Source organism: Brachionichthys hirsutus, chromosome 7, assembly GCF_040956055.1.
Source record: "Brachionichthys hirsutus isolate HB-005 chromosome 7, CSIRO-AGI_Bhir_v1, whole genome shotgun sequence".
NCBI classification, from domain to species: Eukaryota; Metazoa; Chordata; class Actinopteri; order Lophiiformes; family Brachionichthyidae; genus Brachionichthys; species Brachionichthys hirsutus.
In genome coordinates this window covers 8,939,628-8,959,723 of record NC_090903.1, presented here as the reverse complement: position 1 = coordinate 8,959,723, position 20,096 = coordinate 8,939,628, and the positions used below count along the sequence as shown (strand labels likewise).

The window sequence follows — 20,096 nt, the reverse complement described above, 5'->3', positions numbered from 1 at the left end:
ACGCGAGCAACTTTAATCTAAATAGTTTGTAGAGCAATGCGTCCTCCTAGCGGTAAAGGTTAGTCATTACAATAAGCGTTTCCTCATCCGATGTGCTAGATGTCGCTGTCGAGCTCTTTGCTTGCCCACAGCGCTGGGAAGCATTTCCTCATCCGGTGCGCTAGGTGTCGCTGTCGAGCTCTCTGCTTGCGCACAGCGCTGTGAAGCATTTCCTCATCCGGTGCGCTAGGTGTCGCTGTCGAGCTCTCTGCTTGCACACGGCGCTGAAGCGTTTCCTGACTGATAATGGCGTGCGTCGTGTGTTTTTATCGGCGGCGACGCGATGTGTAAACAACAGTTGCACGGATCGGCGCTGGAGTCGGTCGAGCCGCGCAGGTTCTCCTGCCGTGATTATTCCTTCTGTTGATTCCGGAGCGCTGCCGAACAGAATCCGGAAGGACAATTCATTTAATTTGGAGGAGGACGGTTCTTGACGACGATCATGGCAGCGACGAGCGTCGTCGGCGCCGACCCGCTGGAGAGTGAAGGCTGCGCGGGTTTTACCGGCGTCACGAACGGAGGCTGGGATGAGTCTCAGCTCCGGAAATATTCTTTTCCAACTAAGCCCATTCCCAGGCTGTCTTACGCGGACCCGAGAGCAGACATGCTAATTAACAACGAGGTAAATGCTTAGCTTGCGTGAACTTTTAGCACAGCTTGTTCTCAGAGCTTCGCAAGTAAACCTCGTTGTGATATTTTGTCCAAGAACGAATGATGAGTTCATGATGAGCTCTCGGTGTGTTGATGCTGACAGAATAAGGAATGATGGACGAGTTTAAGAACTTTGCTGAGTTTTCTTTATAACGAAATGTCCCATTTTCAGCTTCAGGATTTGACCCAATAAATCTGCTTAATTGACATTAAATTAAATCCCAAAAGTGAGTATCATAATTTATCAGTATATTTACTGATCTGTTCAAGAAAGTTCCAAGTAAAAAAAAAAAAAACAAGAATCTCAATTAACATAATAAAAAAAATAAAAACACACAAAATTCTTGCTTGGTCCAGTCCTGTAACGTAAACCAGTCCTTGTGATGTAGAATAGAATAGCAAAGAATCGTTTTTGTCATTGCACATTTCTACACGGCTACATTTGGTTTATCAGGGGGGGTCTGTGTTGAGGATGATGTTGGTGGAGATGAGGTCTGTCGGAGAGGAACTCCTCAATCCGGCTGCAGGGCTCGTGGTCCAGGCCCAGCGAGGGCTGCTTTTTGCCCAGACGGTTGTGGTTGCAGCCATCAAGCAGGCGAGGAGCGTGGTTTACGTCGATCACCTGTTAAATACAGAGGCAAGAACGGCGTCCACTCGCGTTTAGGGCCCGAGCCTGGACCCCTTCCGGCCGCTGATGTTGAGCCGAGCCTGCTAGACCTGGAACCGGTGCAGGCGTAGCCTGCGTAACTCATCACTGATTTTTGCATCGAGCGTTTTCTGTGCAATGGAATAACCTTTTTTTTTTAGTTTGCTTTGTTTAAAATCTCCCAGAATGTGTTGTTGTGCTCGTATGCGCCTGAAACCTCACGTGCGTGTCCAGTTCTACGGCTTTGCCGGGGCGCTCGGGTGACAGACATTGATTTTAACAACCTCGACCTTAATTCCATTATACCTTTTGTAATTTCTATACACAATTAAGATGCAGTAGTTTAAAAAAAAATGTATTTAACTTTTTATTTAACCAGATAAGTTAATTGAGAATTAATTCATTCTCTTTTGCAATAATGACCTGGACCTAAGTTGCATGTTTTTAGTGCAAGCAGTGGTCTGGCTTGAGGCAGCTGTTTAGGGGAGGGGGGGGGGGGGTGCTGTTTTCTTTCCCTCGTGGTGTGGCTGTCCTAATTTGGAGGGTTCTGGGGTCTGGTTCTGTTGTCTACTCGCCCACCTATGGTTCTTGTACCCATTCCCGGGGACTTTCCCTATTTGCATGTTGCTATTAAACTCCAACCTTCATTTGTCTTCTCTTAAGAAATGATTTAGAAGAATGGCAGAATAATCTTATTGAACCAACCCGAACACCACATCTGAGCTCGGCTACGTTTAAATACGGTTTGAAGGACATGGGAATCGTTTATATTCACTGTCTAACTTTGTTAGCTTTCATTAATATATACTCCTACCATGTGTTAATTTAAATAAGAGGCCATTTTCAACAACTCCATGATTGGTCGGATGAATCAGTGAATGCTTCGGTGTTTGGTTTTCCCTTTAGGGAACATGTGTGCACCAGGCCTTGCATTTGAGATGTCTCTCGATCCAAGAGGGCCAATAACAAACAAGAAAATAAAAGAAAGGCGATGCCTAAGATTGTATTTTTATTTTCTACAGTATTGTCTGTATATTTGGCTGAATCACGTTAACTGCGAATAAATCAAAAAATTAGACAGATAAAAAAAACCCTGCAGGGTTTCTTTCAGCAGCTCCTTTCACGACAGATTCATTGATCATTTAAAACGATACAAAGCTAGTTTTACAACGCGTGACGCAAACAAACTACGAGGGGGGGACATAGAGGGAGATTGTCCTCTCGCACCGCCAGTCTCCGGGGCTTTCCTACAGTATTTGGGCTTCTCTCTAACCTGCATGTTTTATACGGAGGACGGGGGGAGCAGCGGGAGACGCGCCGCGGGCGCGCGCTCCGCGGTCTACGTTCAGTTCGTCACGTAGCCCTCGGAGCTCAGTAAACCAATGACATGCCACCAAAAGGGATGCGTTCAATGACTGTTCGAATATTTACACCAGACGCCTCTTTGAAGTGCTTTTGGGATAATGACAGACCTGCAGCAACTGAAAGTATTTCTCTGAGAAGTCTTGTACTTTGTAATGGAGTTTAAATTGTGTTAAAGCTTTTCTGGGAACGTTAGTTGAAAATGTAGAATTGAAAAACTTTCAATTGCTTTTTAATGTAACTACTATAAATCTAGGAAGGCCGTGAAAAGTGCAATAAGGGTCACCTTGTTCACCCACTGGGGTGTGAGTGGGTGAACGTGAGGCTTTGCACAGTGAAGTTGTAGATTTTGCTATACAAGTGCAGTATATTTACATTATACTGTGTATTTGCAATCAGCTCGTGTTAAAGTACAATCTGTGTGTTTCCAGGAACCAGTTGTTTTAACAGACACAAACCTTGTGTATCCAGCTCTCAAATGGGACATCGCATACCTCCAGGAGAACATCGGAAATGGAGACTTCTCTGTTTACACGGCAGAAAACCACAAGTTTCTCTACTACGATGAGAAGAAAATGGATAATTATGAGAACTTTACCCCAAAGTCACAACGAATGGAAATGAAATTCTCTGAATTTGTGGATACAATGCATAGAACAGAGGAAATGGGAGGAGAGGAGAGGTAAGTGTCCGACTTTAAACTAATTCATCAGTTGTGCTCAAGCTTGGGCGGGGGGGGGGGGGGCTGAACAAGGTGTGATTGAGCTGCAGGGGTGCAATGAGGCTTTCCTCATGAAGTACAATACAACCATTTAAACTGGACATTGTGTGCTGACTTGATCCGATGCTGCACATACAAGTCCTTTAATGTGAACTTTCTGAATGAATCACTGATGCTACACATCCCCCCCCCCCCCCCCCCGATATTTGGATTTATCCACCATCCACCTTCCTCTTTTTGCTCTTCATTGCTTGAAATGAGATGTTTTCTGCTGAAGTTCAACAGCTGATAGACAGACTCATATCCTGCAGGCACGTTCAAAGTATGTTTGAAAACTAGACAAAAGTTCTGAATATATGTATTTTTAATGCTTTTCAAGAGTGTATCTGCAGCAGACCTTGAATGACACAGTCGGGAAGAAGATTGTCCTGGACTTCCTTGGCTTCAACTGGAACTGGATCAACCAGCAGCAAGCCCAGAGAAACTGGGGACAGCTGACATCTAACCTTCTGCTCATAGGCATGGCGGGTAGGAAATCTAAGCGCAGGAACGCTGCTTCACGGCGTCTTTCCGTATCACCACTCCTCGTTGGACTTTGCCCGTAAGGTTTTTTTTTTTACATGGCGCTTTCTTTTTATACTCTCTCATCATAGGTAATGTTACACCGGCACATTACGACGAGCAGCAGAACTTTTTTGCACAGATCAAAGGCCATAAGAGGTGTATACTCTTCCCCCCAGACCAGTTTGAATGCCTCTATCCGTACCCTGTGCATCATCCATGTGACAGACAGAGCCAAGTAAGCTGCGTGTGTGCAGAAATCCCTCCAGAGTTTAGTAATGGCTTATTATGTCGGAGGTTTCTGGTGGTTACAAAAAGTAAATTAACTTTTTTAATGATGCGATTGTGTATAAATGACTTGATACAAGGATATTTATTGTTAAATAAAAAAATCAAAATGAAATACCAGATGGGTGGGAGGGAATGAATTGTCTTTTACCACCAATGAAGTATTATCTTCTTCTCCTTTAGGTTGATTTTGATCATCCTGATTGTAAGAAGTTTCCCGACTTTAAAAATGTTGTTGGCTACGAGGTCGTCGTGGGCCCCGGAGATGTGCTCTACATACCCATGTATTGGTGAGACGCACGTTTGCATGGCCTTTCAATAGAAGTTGTCTGTGCTAGAATAGTACTAATAAGTATTCAATCAGGTCACTGAATGACTTGGATGTGTGGGGCGACTTGTGCACAGCAGCGCTTGCTTCATTTCAGAAAGACGTTATTTAGTGGCTCAAAGTGATGTTTGAAAGTTATTTAATCAAATTTTTTTTTTTTTATTGAGAATTTACTGTTAATCACAGTGACGTAGTGGTTAGCGCTGTCGTCTCACAGCGAGAAGGTACCGGGTTCGAATCCTATCTGTGCGGAATGTTCTCTCCGTGTCTGTGTGGGTTCTCTCCGGGTTCTCCGGTTTCCTCCCGCCTTCAAAAACATGCAAATTAGGTGAATTGATTATTATACGATTGATTATATCATGGAAAATCTTGGTTACTTTCTCTTCCTCCTTCAGGTGGCATCACATTGAATCACTGCTGGGCGGTGGCGTGACGATCACCGTAAACTTCTGGTACAAAGTAAGTCACAACTGACTCGTTAAAAACAACTGACATTTACGTTGTTTTTTACCTCGCTCCTTCTCCGCTCATTCCTTCAGGGTGCGCCTACGCCCAAGAGGATAGAGTACCCCCTGAGAGCTCATCAGAAGGTGGCCATCATGAGAAACATTGAGAAGATGCTGGGAGAAGCACTCGGAGACCCTCGTGAGGTGAAACCACTGACTTCCATGTCATCTTTGCCATCGGTCTGTTTCTAGGACACCAAACCCAGATCCATTTTTAGGTCAGCCGGTCCTTGATTTAAATGCCTTGGGAATACTCAGCCTTCCAGCAACCCAATTACTGTGAATATTTATGGTTTACATGATTTAATAGAATAAAAGACACGAGCATTCTGGGACAGCGAGTACACGAATATAAGACTTGCACGATCTAAAGTAGCTCGTCCTAACCCAAAAATTCTTTTGTTTTGTGTGCAGGTTGGACCTTTGCTAAAAACGATGCTCAAGGGTCGATACGACCAGGAGAGTTAGAGCCCCGCCCCTCCGACCATCTACCAGACTTTGAAGTGGCGCATTACTGCATGGCAATAAGTGGCCGTCTTGAAGCCACGCTGCTTCGTTTGTGTGCCGTAGTCATTGCAAATGCGACGACAGGAAACGCAGCATTGGAATTCACCTCCTCTTTGAAGAGGCGACCTAACGTGACTCAAGGCTCAAAGTGCTTTTGAACCGGTGTCATAATTCAAGCTACTCTGTGTTCTTGTTGCGTTTACTTATCCAGTCAGCAGAGATTGGATCCCGGTACGTCAGTTCATTACAAGACTTTTTATTATTATCTGTATAATGAGAGATGTGGGGTTGAGCACTAAACAGGGAAGGGCCTTCATATCAGCTCCATCCTCACCACAGCAGCTTTAAAACGGGTTTTAGTTCATACCAATGAAGATGACTGATCTTGCAAATGTTTGATAAACATAATATTTATTGATCTAATACATAATCCCTATGCTTACATATGTGGTCTTGGATAGTGATCGGCGTAGTTTAGAGAATAGCATAGGCAAGGTAATTAAATTCACAAGTACAGCGAGGAACTGATGAAATATGATCTATAATGTGTACCTGAAGGAATACATGACTGGGTGAAATATTTTACGTGATCGATTGCTTTGTGTTTTATTTATATTCTTGCTTGGTTTATATTTTGAAGACTTGATTGGATGTGTTATTCTGGATACCACTAAAAAAATGACTTGCTGCAGTCCTAGATAAAAACAATACAGTGAGTTACTCTTTCTGGGTAAACTTCTAAGAGTAATTACAGTGTATTCTTGGAATGTGCTGCTTGAAACTATAAATTGCTTCATTGATTTCTCATGTTTTTCATGTTATTCATCAACTGAACTCACAAGACTCGCTGGGAAGAAGCTTGTTTCAGATTGCGGTGTGATATGAGGTACCATCTAGTGGTCAAATTTGCAGCTGCATGGTAAGCTTGGTTCATGTATTATTTACAATACAGATACTCAACATTTTGTATTAAAGGTAGTGTGTGTGTGCGTGTGTGCTGAAATTACAATGCAATGTGCACAAAAGTCAAGTTAGAGCTGGAGATATGCTCTTGTGGCTTTTGCAGGGCTAACCTCTGAAGTGGCTTTACTCTCTTGCATAAATGCATCCGTGTTCTTACGTCTTTTAAAGTTTATGCTTGTAATTGCTGTAAAACGTGCCAAACCAACATCCAAACTATCACACGGGTACACATCTCCATCTCCACGGAACTTGACTCTGATAATCTGCGGGTTTCCGATGGACTGCGGAGCAAAGGAACGTCGATGCTTTGCTAAGAGATGAGCTTTTATTGGCCGTCAACACTCAGACTTGCTTCCGTTTACGGCATGTGCCTTGCTCAACAATGGCATGGTACTGAAGGGTCGAGTACTTGAGGTTCTTTACATCTTCTGTTTGTTTTCACTCTGGTTGTGACGGTGAATAAAATGTGATGCATTTAAATTTACAATGTGTGAATTATTCAAAGCATACAATGTGGATGACTTACAAAAATTGGTGTTTATTTACCATAAATTGTGCGTCAATGGTTAAGTCAGTTGTGACTTTTGTCACACAGTTAAGACATGAACTGCCGCTGATAATGACAAATCTGTAACAACACATCCTTTGAGCACTCGTTTGTTTTACAGCTACACTCAGGAAAGCTGGATTATTCAAACGCACAAAAGCAACTGCATATAATTGTCCCGTGTGCCTGCTAAAGGGCTAACAAACGATCAGCGTGATAAACCACAGTATACACAAGTTAAAGAAAACCCGATCAATAAAGTCTACTATATGACAGTTAGCAAATGAGAATCCAAACATAAGTTTTAACAGTTAATAATCACAAGCAAACAATAAGAAAGTAAAGGAGTTATAATGGAGGACCACTACTTTATTGCATAAATAGACCCAGAAAGCACACACCAGTCCTCCCAATAAATACAAGATCAGTCTGCAAAGCTAAACATGCATACAAAAATACCGATAATGCTGTTGGAATCATTTCAAAAACATCCAGCATGTTTCACTTAACATTTTTTGGGGAAACCTCAGTATTCCAACAATTCCAGTGTTGTAACAGTTTGTGCAATCCTTGTGAATTGAATTTGGTGTGCTAGAAAATGTCAAACTACATTTATTTGTGCTGTACAGTATTGGGGCTGCTGACGGTCTCTGAAGTTCGTAGCAACATGCTGGCTTTTCTCAATTTTAGATGATTTATTTTTGTCATCTTTAAATTGAATGTGAAATTACATAAAATGTCAATAAAAATAATAATTCCATGTGAAATTTAGCATTTTCATTCAACATTCCCCTTTCACCTCAGGAGTGCAGCAGGGCAGATTCTTGAATTAAAATGTAGCAATTTAGAAACAAATGTATCGTTTCTACGTGAACAATGGTGTGGGTTTACCATAACTACTATGAAATCTGTTACACACCACTGGTTTGACTACGATCAAACCAGTGGGTGAAGTCACTTTTAGTTAAACAGACAAGAGTCTGATTTGAAAACAATCTTCTTGCACCGAAAACTGATCAAATCCAAAGGCTTCGCAACTTTATTTTTACTAGCTATTCATGCATGGTGTAAAAATATAATTTTAAAGAGAAACTGGCATCAATATTTAATATGTACAAAAAAATCCCGTTTGGAGTGTTGATGCCCAGTAGAAGCTCCACAGCACCGCCCAAACTTTTTACAGATGTGATAAATATTTAAAATGTACAACTTGTTCTACGTTAAAAAAATGCAATAATGTCAGTGCAACATTGGACCTGTTGAAATGGCAAAGTAGATCATTTGGGCTGTTAAAAGGAATCACAACGTCTTCACCAAAATAATCACAAGATCGTCAAAAGCTCCTCGCGGAAGTGAAACAAATGAAATATTGTAATGTTTAAACCAAGGCATAAGATGTTTTAAAATAAGCCACTTGCAAACACAAAAATATCTTGTAAACACTAATAAATTCTGACTACCGGTATATGGACTTAATAAATAAAAAAAATACTGTAAACAATATTGTCAGTAGCTGCTCTTGAGATTATGCTGATCATCAATGGAACCTGTACTTCCGTGCAGGCTTGAGCTTTACATAAGTCTTCTTCATGTCCTCCGTCTCGTCTTTCTTTACCAATTGATATCGCTCTCCTTTGGTGGTTACCACCTGGTTGCCATGGTACCGCACTAGCTTTTTCGGAGCCTGTAACGAGCACACGAGTAGGTTTTAGAGGCTCAGACACAGGCATGGTGAGGCTATATTGTGTATAATATGGTAAATAATGAGGGACTTGCATCTTTTGGGGTGACAGGACGGTGTGTTTTGTTATCTTCCTCATTGTCAACCAGCATGTACCTACAAAACAAAAAAGGAGTCAAATAGACAAGGAAAAAAATTACCTGTTCTGCTTTCAACAGGATTAAAATACCAATTTTACTTACTTCTCAAGAATGCTTTCTTTCAGTTTATGGTCCGCCAGTGAGGAAATGCTTTTCCCGTGGTTTACCTGAGGTAAGAGGATATAACGAACAATTTTGGCAATGACTGATAGCAAACAGAGCGACTGTGCTCCTACTTGCAGGAGATACTCACATTGAGAGGAGAGGGCCTGAGCTGGACATCACCCTCCAAGATGAGACGTACAGCTTCCTGCATGTCTCCTTTGGCTATGGACAGAGCGCTGCGAGCCTCAGACAAACTGCACTTGGGAAACATCTCCAGCAGGTGTTGCCCCTGGGAATCGCACTCAGCCACTGGTGGCTGGACAAATGCACAGTATACAGTCTCCAATAGAGGCTGATGCTTTATTCAAGCCCCACTGTATGGTAGGCGTACTGGCAACATCTCATATTTATCAAATGTGTGCAATAATCAAATTAAAAACCCAATTTTACAACGACGGTTGCTTTTACTGACGAGTGCAGGACCAGAATTACTCTACGCCATTAATAGATTCTCTCTTAAGAGACCACATTTAAAAACAAGATATTGTTTAGAGATCCCATATTATTATTATTTTTATCAAAGCAATTTCGAATTTGGTTATTTCAAAATGATAATAAACATTAATTTTGACAACAAACCTAATATACAATGAGGGTTTCAAAAATGTACTTCATAAAATCATTTGGTTAATTTGCGCTAAACTGGTAACCTTGGCCGTGGCACCCTCCACCCGTGTTCCGCTTCCTAGTGGATGCTCATTGGGCATGGTGGGAAGTTTCAATGAACTCTCTTCTCTCCTTTCCTTAGGCACAACGTTTTCTTCTTCAGATAAAAAGAAACATACAAATTAGAATCGGTCCGCTTTAATTTTAAAGGTTAAGTCACCAAGAACGACTGACAGCCTAGTTAGTACATCTTGTTTTGATGACGCCTTCCACAACAATTGGAAAGAGTGACGCTGCAATAATTGTGTACATATTAGAAGTAAAATAAAAGCACCACCTATGGACCGAGCAGAAGCTAGTTTTGAAGCCAGGTTGAACATCATCTCACAGACTTTTACACTGCCAAAAACAGAAAAGAAAAAGGTTTGTAAAGCTAGCAAATGTCAGAGTAATACATTGTCACCTGTGAACAGTCAAAAGAGAGACAAGGTATTACTGTTTACCTATCAATTCCAGCAAAACCAGGGATGTACGCTTCCAGCATCTCTGCAAAAACCTCAGCGTCAAAGTTCTCATCAACACTCTGTTGGGAGCCAAGATCCTCCAAGACGCCAGTAATGTACGAGAGAAGAACATCATCCAGCGTGCTGTTGTTGATCGGTGAGAATGGAGATGCTGAGAAACTGAAAGAACATACATTTTGGAGAATGCCAAAGAGCCAGGAGTTCCTTTACCTGAGATCTGCATCAGGAATGTACGCCTTAATGAACTCGTACAGCGCACCGTGGATGATTTTGTGGAGGTCCATTTCGTGCTCCTGTTGTGCAGAAGAGGACATCAAAGAGCCATGTATGCGTTACCAAAGCATTTCTCACAGAAGCAAGCTTCCCACGCATTCCGTGATATACAGTTACGGTGGGACGCCAATGGCAGCAACAGCATTTCACACACACACACACACACACACACACACACACACACTGATCAGTCGCTAGACTCCGGGATTTCATTTTAAAAACTGCAGTCAAATTAGCCCGGACGCAACAATAACACTCTTTTAATCTAATAATTAATTAATTAATAAACTAAAATCACCGTCAGCACCGTCGTTAATCAATAGAGCACCGCTCATGCACAACAGCATCATAACAAACCCGTCTGTTGTGCCCAGTTAGCATCGCAGCTACGCTGACGTTCGTTAGCGGCTAACACAACAACACTGACGGTTAGTTACGAACAATTGTACAATTCTACGCTGAACTGCTGCGTCACAGGCGCGTTGTCATAAACCCGCTCAGGTGAATTCTGTCGTTAACCGTCTCCTCTAACTCGGTTGACCTTTCCGGCTCGGAGCAAACTGGAACTAGCGACGTGTTTTTTTTTTTTTAATGTAGCTAACGACTGCTAGCCAACAATACAACACTTTATGTCTTACCGACTTGGTCGCAGTATCGCCAGTTCTCGCGAGAGAACCCACCTTAAAAAAACAAAAACAAATTTCTTTTTCTCTTTTATTGACGGTTGGTAGCCAGCCTTGCCTGCCGCCTACTGGTGTGGAGCGTGGGACGTGAGTAAAACGCGGAAATCGGAACTAACAAGCGCTCACACTCTGCATCCCATCCCGTTAACCATTAACGGTAGGTCAAACCGTAGCCTTCTTGCTGTGAGGCAACAGCACAACCCGCTGCACCACCATGCCCCCCCCCCTTCAAGATCAAAGGCATTAAAGTAGTACTTTCTTCTTAGTCCCTCTATAAATATAGCTGCATTTATATTGAATGGAACACCTGATAGCTGGCAAGTGATTAGGTCTTGGTCTATAATTTTAATTACATTAAACATTAAAGGAAGCGATGGCCAATCAGACAAATGGCCTTTCATCGGATGAGATGTCCACCGAGCAACTGGAAGAGCTCATTGTGCACCTTAAAGGGGAGCTTGATAGGGAGAAGAAAGAGAGAGACGACTTGCATGCGGAGAGGGACACAATCCACTCCTCTCGCAAGGTGACAGAGAGAAAGGAGGCGAAATTAGACGCTGAACAGAGAGCAATTGATAAGGAATCAGAGAATGAAGTGATCCGCCACAAAAAAGAGATCATGCTCTTCAAACAGAGGGTGAGAAGCGCCCTGTGTGAACACCAGACATCAGTGTCTGAGTTGAAAGATAAAGGTTTGGCCACCACTGAGGCCGTACATGAAGAGCACAAGCAATTGGAGGCTAAGCTTCATCAGGATGGAAGGTCCATCATGGTAGACATGCAGGATCACAGTAATGAAGACCTTCGAGAAAAGCACGAACTGTTGCAGAGTCCTGATGAAGAAATGGTTAAAACGTACTGGGAGAAGGAGCTCAAAGACAATAGAGCCAGGCATGAAGAAAATATCAAGTTGCTGCCACAAGAGTTGGAAAGCATGCAGAAAACGTTGGTCATGAATAATGAGGCTCTTTGGAATAAAAAAGTTACTGATCTGACAGATGACTTTGAAAAAGCTGCCCGTGAGCTTGATGCATCTGCTAAAGATTTGCAGGACAATGTGAAATTGAATAAGTCAATCAAAAAAAAAAACATGGTCATGGAGATGAACCTGAGAGAAAATCGGAAGAACTCTGTGGTAAAAGAAGTCAAAAAACTCACTGCAATTCTCCTGGATCTCAACAAGGAAATTGAAAAATTAGAAAAAGCGAAAATAAGAAGATACTGTGGATTTGAAATTGATGATTTTGAAAAGTTTCTGAAAAAGAAGCTGAACGATATGAATTCAGATTATGAGGCACTGAAAGAGAGATACGCCAAGGTGCAGCTGGAAATAGACGAGCTTCAGAAGACAATCCAAGCAGAAAATTTAGAAAATAAGGGATAAAGCCTGAACGGAGATCCTCCTGCTGGAAACGAGTGAGAAAGATCTTGCAGAAAATCTTGAGAGGGTAAAGGCTCTCACAACAAGCCGCAGCTGATGTAACCCCCCCCCCCCCCTCCCCTCCCCTCCCAGCCATATTCACATTACCCATATTATCCACTGAAAAGAGCAAATCGCAGACATGTTCTCCCCATGTCTGCGTGGGTTCTCTCCGGGTTCTCCAGTGTCCTCCCACCACCAAAAACATGCAGTTTTTAGGTTCCCTCCACCAAAAACTGCATGTTTTTGGTGGAGGGATGAAGCCAGAGAACCCGGAGAGAACCCACGCAGACACGGGGAGAACTGCAAACTCCTCACAGAATGGCCACCAAAATTAAGGGTTTCTGAGGTCTGTTTGTTTCCGAAGTACAGTACGACTTTACGACCACAATCTCTCTCTCTCTCTCTCTCTCCGAAAAGTATTTGATGATGTTTGACGCCCCATCTGTCAGATCAGCAGCTCTCTCTCTCTCTCTGGAAAGCATTTGATGATGTTGACGGCCCACAGCCAAGCACTAGTGTTGCCAGCGGTCAATGATTTTTGTATTTCCTATTTTATTAAAAACAATTCTCTATTTTTCACACCTGTATTTTATGCTTTTGTATATTTTGTACATAAGAAAATTGATAAAATGGGACTTTAAGATGAATACAATAGAATAGCTCCGTTGGAACACTCACCACCTGTCGATGTTGAAATGTTTTTAAGCTGTTACACACACACACACACACACACACACACACACACACACACACACACACACACACACACACACACACACACACACACACACACACACACACACACACACACACACACACACACACACACACACACACACACACACACACACACACACACACACACACACACACACACACACACACACACACACACACACACACACACACACACACACACACACACACACACACACACACACACACACACACACACACACACACACACACACACACACACACACACACACACACACACACACACACACCATAGTTAAATTTATTTAGAGAAACAGAAACATCTACAACAAAATGTGAGAAGTTTAAGTGGAAAAAAAAGTCAAAGTAAGATTTGGTTATTATCCTATTGCCTGTACATATTTAGGGGAAAAACTCAAATACAAGCAAAGCAAAATAAATTGGACTACACAAGAACGAGTGTTCGGCCACGAGAGGCCCTGGCAGAGCAGATGAACCCCAGAATGCGGAGATGGAGACAGAGTGTCAGTTCAAGGTCTTCAATAATGATTAAAAAAAAAGAAAAAACTCAGTCAAAAAAAGGGTACTGAGGATGGTCGGGCTGGAAAGTCCAGTCAGAATCACAGCCAAAAGAAACTCAAGAACGCCAGCCTGAAATATCCAATAAGAATAAAACCAAAAATCACAGTCAAAGACAGATCGAGACAACGGGCTGGAAAAACACAACAGTCCAAAAACGCAGGAGACACAGTCAATGGGGATAGAACAACCAAGTACAAGCTGAAACTGGCAGAGAACGGAACGGCATGGCAAAGCAGCACACGAGAAAGACACTAATGCAGGCACGGGAGACAATAGAAGATCGTCTGGAGGACGGCAGCACAGGTGAGCAATAACTTAAAAGATTGATCGCAGGTGTGCCTGCTCTGCTCTGCCACGCCCACTGCTGAGAGAGAAAGGAGAAAACCAGAATGGAAGACAGGAAATACGCAAATGATCACAATATGCCATCGGAAACCAACTCCTGGCAACAAGTTTCTGTTTAACGTGTGAATAGCAGAAACTCTTCCCTCCAGCTGCCGTGGCACATTTTTGCTCCTGTGAGTTACAGTTCATTTTCCCCTCATGCTGGCTCCTGTAATTAAATATCCAGCTCATGCTACCAAGCAAGCCGTCCCACCTTCGTATGCGGCTTACTCTCACTTGGTCATTATTGCCTTTACCAGATTCATACATAGTTGATGGCTTTGGCGTGTTATCTGAGGCAGCATCGATGACGTCAGTCGAGGCCGCTCTCAGTTACCGCCGCCCCTGTTGGCATTATAGCAGATATGTACCTGTAAATTATTAACGGCCAGCCAATTGTTTCCTTGCTCCCTTGGCAGTGTCTCTTATCGTCTGTAGTATTTCATCGGGAAATATGGTGCACGCCACTGATAAAACGGGCAAGAACAATCCTCAACTTGGCTGAACTCTGTTTCACCCCGTGAGCTCACGGCTGTGTAGAATCTACCGCAGGTTTTTCCTCCATGTGTGACGACAGTTACGCTACGAAACCTCTGGCAGTGTAGGACACTGTCATTTCATGTTTGCACAACTCAGTTGCACAAAAGTTAGAGCCTTTCTTTGTCTGCACTCATGCAAAGCAGAAATATTGCAGTGTCACACTTTAACCAGCCTAATATTAAATTCAGTACATTTTCATTTTAATTCAGTATTGAGCGGTAAGTATAGTAATACTGAGAGGCCTGCAGATTTCTTTTGCAACACAGGGTGGCAGCATCGAGTTGTAACTGACTGCAGCGTCTCCATCTGTGTCTGGGTTTTTTGGTTGCTTATCATTAGAAACAAAACAATGACAGATATATATATATAAATGCTTTTGCTGTCACAGCTCCATAAATGAAGGAAAGGATTTTAAAGTGATTTCATTAGAACTGAAGCAACATTCTTGTGATTAAATCTGGTCAGAAACTAAGGGAAGCTGTTATCTTTCATTTTACAGTCCTATTAGGGAAACAGCAACTCGGATTGTTTTATCCTTGCCTGTATGGAAGTCCGGTGTTGTGTATAGGAGAGTGGAGGCCGGTGTGCAAGACATGCATGCACTGGTTGCACTGACGCATCTTCTGGCATTTAGCACTCATTCTGCATGTATTCAGTACAATACTATAAATTAGTGCATGCTAATGCTAACACATTGAAAAAAAGAAGCCTTTTCTAAAAACCTTGAAAATGAATGAATGTAAAACTATCTTTTCACATCTCTTAAAACATTATTTATCTGTATATTCATTGTTTCAACACACACACATACACACACTGATTTTAATGACTGTGTACACACATACTGTATAAGTTAAATCAGTGTACGTCTAGTAAAAAACAAAACGTAGGAGCATATTGCACGTTTAGCCTCATGCAACATAGTTATTTGAAAACGATTTTAATGGAGCCATAAATATATATTTGTATTTAAAATAGTTTATAACAGTAAAATAGCGCAAGTAAATATATTTGCATATTTTGAAATAATGTATTCAATTTAAGTTTTGAATTTGTCAGGTTGTCTCAAGTGTATATATGTGTATATACCCTTATATATACCGGTACTTAAGGGGAATTAGTGAATACACTTGCTCTGCATATAGGCATAAGAATATAGCTAACAAATATCTATGAGGTATTTAATTGAAAGGTATTATTAAAACTTATTCATACACATCACATTAATGGGATGTGCGCGTGAGTCTGGGCGTAAAAGGTGAATATTGTACTAGTGGCACAGTTTTCCATTTTTCACACTAACAATGGGGGGGGGGGGTTGGGTTGGAGGTGGGGCGTTGGCTGTCTGAGCAAAAAAGAAATTACAGTTCTCCCCCCAAACACTGACTGATTTACTGCTAAATTAATTACCCCTTAACCAACTTTAGATGATAATGCTCAGAGCTGCCTGCCGGAGCAGCATTTATTCTATTAATGTTCGCTTTGCAGTTCAGCCAGAGTGACTTCATATTTAGATTTTATTGTATTTTCTTAGTGAATGTGCAGCATTGCATCCACAAAAGAAAGGCACAGAATTATCTGACAAATCACCTGTGCTGCCGAAATGGGATTAGCACATTATTTCGATTAGAGAATTTGTTAAAAAATTCTCAAAACTTCTGCTCCAAAGCAACACAATGGGTGCATTTACAGGGTGAATTCAAGCACACTACAGTTTAATTAATTGAAACTTTCACAATATAAGTCCCCCTTCAACAATCATAATCCCCGTTTAATAAAATCTACGTAGAATTATTCCACCTCTCTCCGCTTAGTTTTGAAGGTCGTTGTGTCGACTTTTCACCAAAGTCTAAATGTTAATAACATTTGTGAATTAGGAGTTGGCATTGCATGTTCTTAATTAAAATGAGCAGTTATTTCTTCACGATGATGAGCACGAGATTAGCTGGGTTTGTATTGATGTGTGCAGCTGACCTGATCCAGATCCGGACCGCCCACATGGGTCCGCTTGCCTCCTGTACTCTCCAGGAAACAATCAGTGCCATTTTTTACCCCTGAAGTCATACAATTATATAGTAAATAAATAATATATGTCATATGGTATGTTCATATGCACGTACTGGATGTGTTAAATAACTGAAATTCAGAAAATAAACACTGTTTGTTCGGCACAATAAGGTACAAGAGATTATTCCAAAAAAGTAAGGGAAACGGAAAACACAGCTATAGTCTCGGTTCCTCTCAGTGACTGGACGCGCCCCCCCCCCCCCCCCCCCCCCAGTCTGAGTCCGTGTGTCTCTGTTCAGCAGTCGATAGGTTAACCTGCCTGTGGCATCCATCTTGTATGGCCCCCCTCGCATTACCATTGATCTGAGGGAAATAAAGAGCACACGTGTTATTATATATAGCTGAGAAAACCCACCCTCTCACAGTGATGGAGTGAACAGGCCAAATGCATGACATATTGCTCGTGCGACATTGCTCTGTCTTGCTGTCAATAGTGCAGCGTTTGCACACAACCCAGATCAATAGGGACTTATCTTTTCATGATGCCACGTAACGATGCTGTCTGCTGTCTTTTTCTGCTATTGAAGGTCCAATCTCGTCTGTCCACCTTTTTTTAATCATCCACAGTGATATGTATATTTGGACTCTTTCCTGCCCCCCCCCCCCCCCCCACCCAAGCGTTTTTCCAAAACTGGTGCTTTGCTGCTATTCTCAGACGTGGCAGTTACAAATTTACATGTTGTTTTTCTGGATGTTTCTCTGAAGCTTTTGGGGGTCTCTCATGTGTGAGACTGCTCAGCGGAGAGAAGACACCCCTCTGTAAAAACATCTGTTGTGGAAATGGCTGTCAGACTCCCTTTTGTGGGCTCTGTCTCGTCTTTGCGCAGAGATTGTCATTTGTTTTGATCATTTCTGTGGGTGATGGAATAATGATTGAAAATCCAGAGAATGTAGCTGCGCAGCTGAGCAGTCTCCAGTCGGACAGGATTTTTGTTTTTTTAAATGGATAGAATATTCCTTACTGATTTGCCTTTGTGGTTTACACATTGAGCCACAGAATCTAACAATGTCGGTTAATGTACAAAACAAACAAACAAAAAACAGCCTATAATGAACTGAGCTGAGTTTTTAGGAAAGGTTTGCAATTAAGGATTTCAGTGTGTTTTCTCTGTACATTATGCTGGTTAGCGATGATAAGGGACACTAATCTTTAATTATTCATGATGTTATCAGTATAAGTCACTGGAAAAATTGAATTTAAGTTGACTGTTATTTTTTTTGGGAGGAAGTGAAGTTCTTCTTCGCATCAGAAAATCAGAATCCAGTATAATAATTTGTCCCGTCAGCAACACTGCTTCCTAAGGCTTCTTAAAATCTATTGTCAAACACACTAACTTCCCTTGCTTGTGGCATTTTGGTACCGCTGCACTCCATTTCCAGTCGCAGCTCGGAACGCATCATCCTTTGCAATCTCTGATCAGCTGCCATTCATCTCAGTCAAGCTCCTATTTCTGTGTATTTGTTTTTGTTGCGCAATACTTTTTGTCCACAAACAAACCTATACTGCATGCATATAGGACAGTGAGGCACATTGGCTGAAATGCTGATGGTTGTATTAACGTTTAAGAGGTCCATTAGTGATTTGTACATTGTCTACTGAGTTTCATTCACAATAATCTAAACTCTGCAAGAGACCTGGTTTTAAAAACTTTAAAAGTAAATTATGATTTGACCCCTTAACAGTGAAGTTTCAGCATTAATGGAATGGAAGGGATGGTTTTGTGATCCCCCCCCCCCCCCCCCCCTCCACCTGCAGAACAGGTGCGTGTTTGAGCAGTGAGACCTCATAAACCTCATAGTCCCTGTGTTTTATCTGTCTTTGTGACAATCCCAGGTTCTTGAGCATGTTGTCGTTTCCCCGTGGGCCCATTGTCAGACCCTCTTTGTAGGTTTTAGACCCCACGTTTACAGCCCCTTGCTGTTTGTGACACGAGCTTTCATGGGATGGTGGTCCTTTTTTTTGCCTTTGGACTGTGGTGCTTTTCCACGGTAGTTGTTAATTTCAGTATATCAGTAAAATATAATCAAAATCCTACTGATGAATTTAATGCTGTATTCAATATTGTTTTCATATATTACATCAAGAATCCTTATCCAATCGTGTCTCAGCACTCATCGGTCTCTCCCACTGTCTGTTGTAAACGCGTTATCGCCCTCTGCCATTCATGTACACATTTATTGGATTCCAAGTCTCTGGGATGAATCCTTTGGCCACCAGAGGAGCATAACTAATGGCAGCATTAGAATGGCTTTGTGAGAGGGACTGGCCGGATGCAGGTTAACCAAGCAGGAAATAATCTAGGATTTGATATCCTGCATGAATGGCCGTAGGATATGCTGAGAATAAATTAATCCCTTACTAAATTTTTTTATCAGTGGGTTTATCTTTTGAATGGAAAAGTTTCAAAGGGGTGGGTGGATTGTTTGAATATTTTATTTTTTCTCTTAAGGAGTTGGAGGGTGTTTGTTCCCCGGATAAACGCATGACATTTTACGGCCGATGATGACCATCATCTTCATGCTCAGTCAGGGTCAGCGTATCCATTCTGCCTCCGACCGCAGGCATAGACTGCCTTTCTCTGGAAGCCTTGATTTCCCCTTCCTTTTAAAGACCCGCTTCTATTTTCCTGTTGTGCCCAAACAAGGATTTTATAAAATGGGTGACACTGCCACACAAGCTGTCTGCTGAATCCCCCTTAATTAAAGTGACTTCTAAAGCCTTCCTCCGACACTAATAAACCCGCTCTCCATTAAGATCCTCCTAATTACTGTGTGCAAAGGAAAGGGCGACACACAGAGACAGACAGTGTGGAGGTAAGCCTGCTGGCATTTGGCCCCATAAGCTGAGCGCCACACAAAAGAAAATGTCCCCTGGGTTACTCATCCTACCAGAGAGATTCCTTCCTTTTTCCTCAACTTCGCCTCCCCTCTCCTGTTTTCTTCTTTATGAATGAAAAGCGTATGACATGTGGGGCTGACGGTGTCCATTCATGGAGCCGGTGGAATGTGTGAATAAGGGCTTTGAATGAGACATGAATCACAGTCACCTGATTAGTCAGTAAGCGGTTTTTCAGTGTAACCATTGTTTAAATGTGCACAGTGGAAGGGAGAGCGCATTCATTCAAGTGTGGCTGATTAGAACATATAAATATTCAGGCTCTATCTCCCCATAGAGCGTCATAAATATTTTTT

At 42.1% G+C, this 20,096-nt stretch overlaps 3 protein-coding genes across 3 annotated transcripts; 2 read left to right on the top strand and 1 right to left on the bottom strand.

The window, feature by feature from the left end:
• The first annotated feature begins 350 nt into the window (after positions 1 to 350).
• hif1an (hypoxia inducible factor 1 subunit alpha inhibitor) lies at positions 351 to 7,052 on the top strand. Its single transcript, XM_068740910.1, has 8 exons — positions 351 to 661; positions 3,130 to 3,380; positions 3,799 to 3,947; positions 4,073 to 4,218; positions 4,452 to 4,558; positions 4,992 to 5,055; positions 5,136 to 5,246; positions 5,517 to 7,052. The coding sequence occupies exons 1-8, from the start codon at positions 482 to 484 to the stop codon at positions 5,568 to 5,570; spliced, it is 1,062 nt and encodes a 353-aa protein (XP_068597011.1). The 5' UTR covers positions 351 to 481; the 3' UTR covers positions 5,571 to 7,052.
• A 133-nt stretch (positions 7,053 to 7,185) lies between these two features.
• On the bottom strand, positions 7,186 to 10,523 carry cuedc2 (CUE domain containing 2). The gene is made up of 8 exons (XM_068740911.1): positions 10,446 to 10,523; positions 10,215 to 10,358; positions 10,049 to 10,110; positions 9,756 to 9,868; positions 9,194 to 9,361; positions 9,043 to 9,107; positions 8,896 to 8,956; positions 7,186 to 8,803 (listed from the first exon to the last, which is right to left on the bottom strand). Exons 1-8 carry the CDS (start codon positions 10,517 to 10,519, stop codon positions 8,657 to 8,659), a joined length of 834 nt encoding a protein of 277 aa, XP_068597012.1. The 5' UTR covers positions 10,520 to 10,523; the 3' UTR covers positions 7,186 to 8,656.
• Positions 10,524 to 11,564: 1,041 nt separating this feature from the next.
• On the top strand, positions 11,565 to 12,575 carry LOC137896096 (dynein regulatory complex subunit 4-like). Its single transcript, XM_068741624.1, has one exon. The coding sequence runs from the start codon at positions 11,565 to 11,567 to the stop codon at positions 12,573 to 12,575; it is 1,011 nt and encodes a 336-aa protein (XP_068597725.1).
• Positions 12,576 to 20,096: the final 7,521 nt, after the last annotated feature.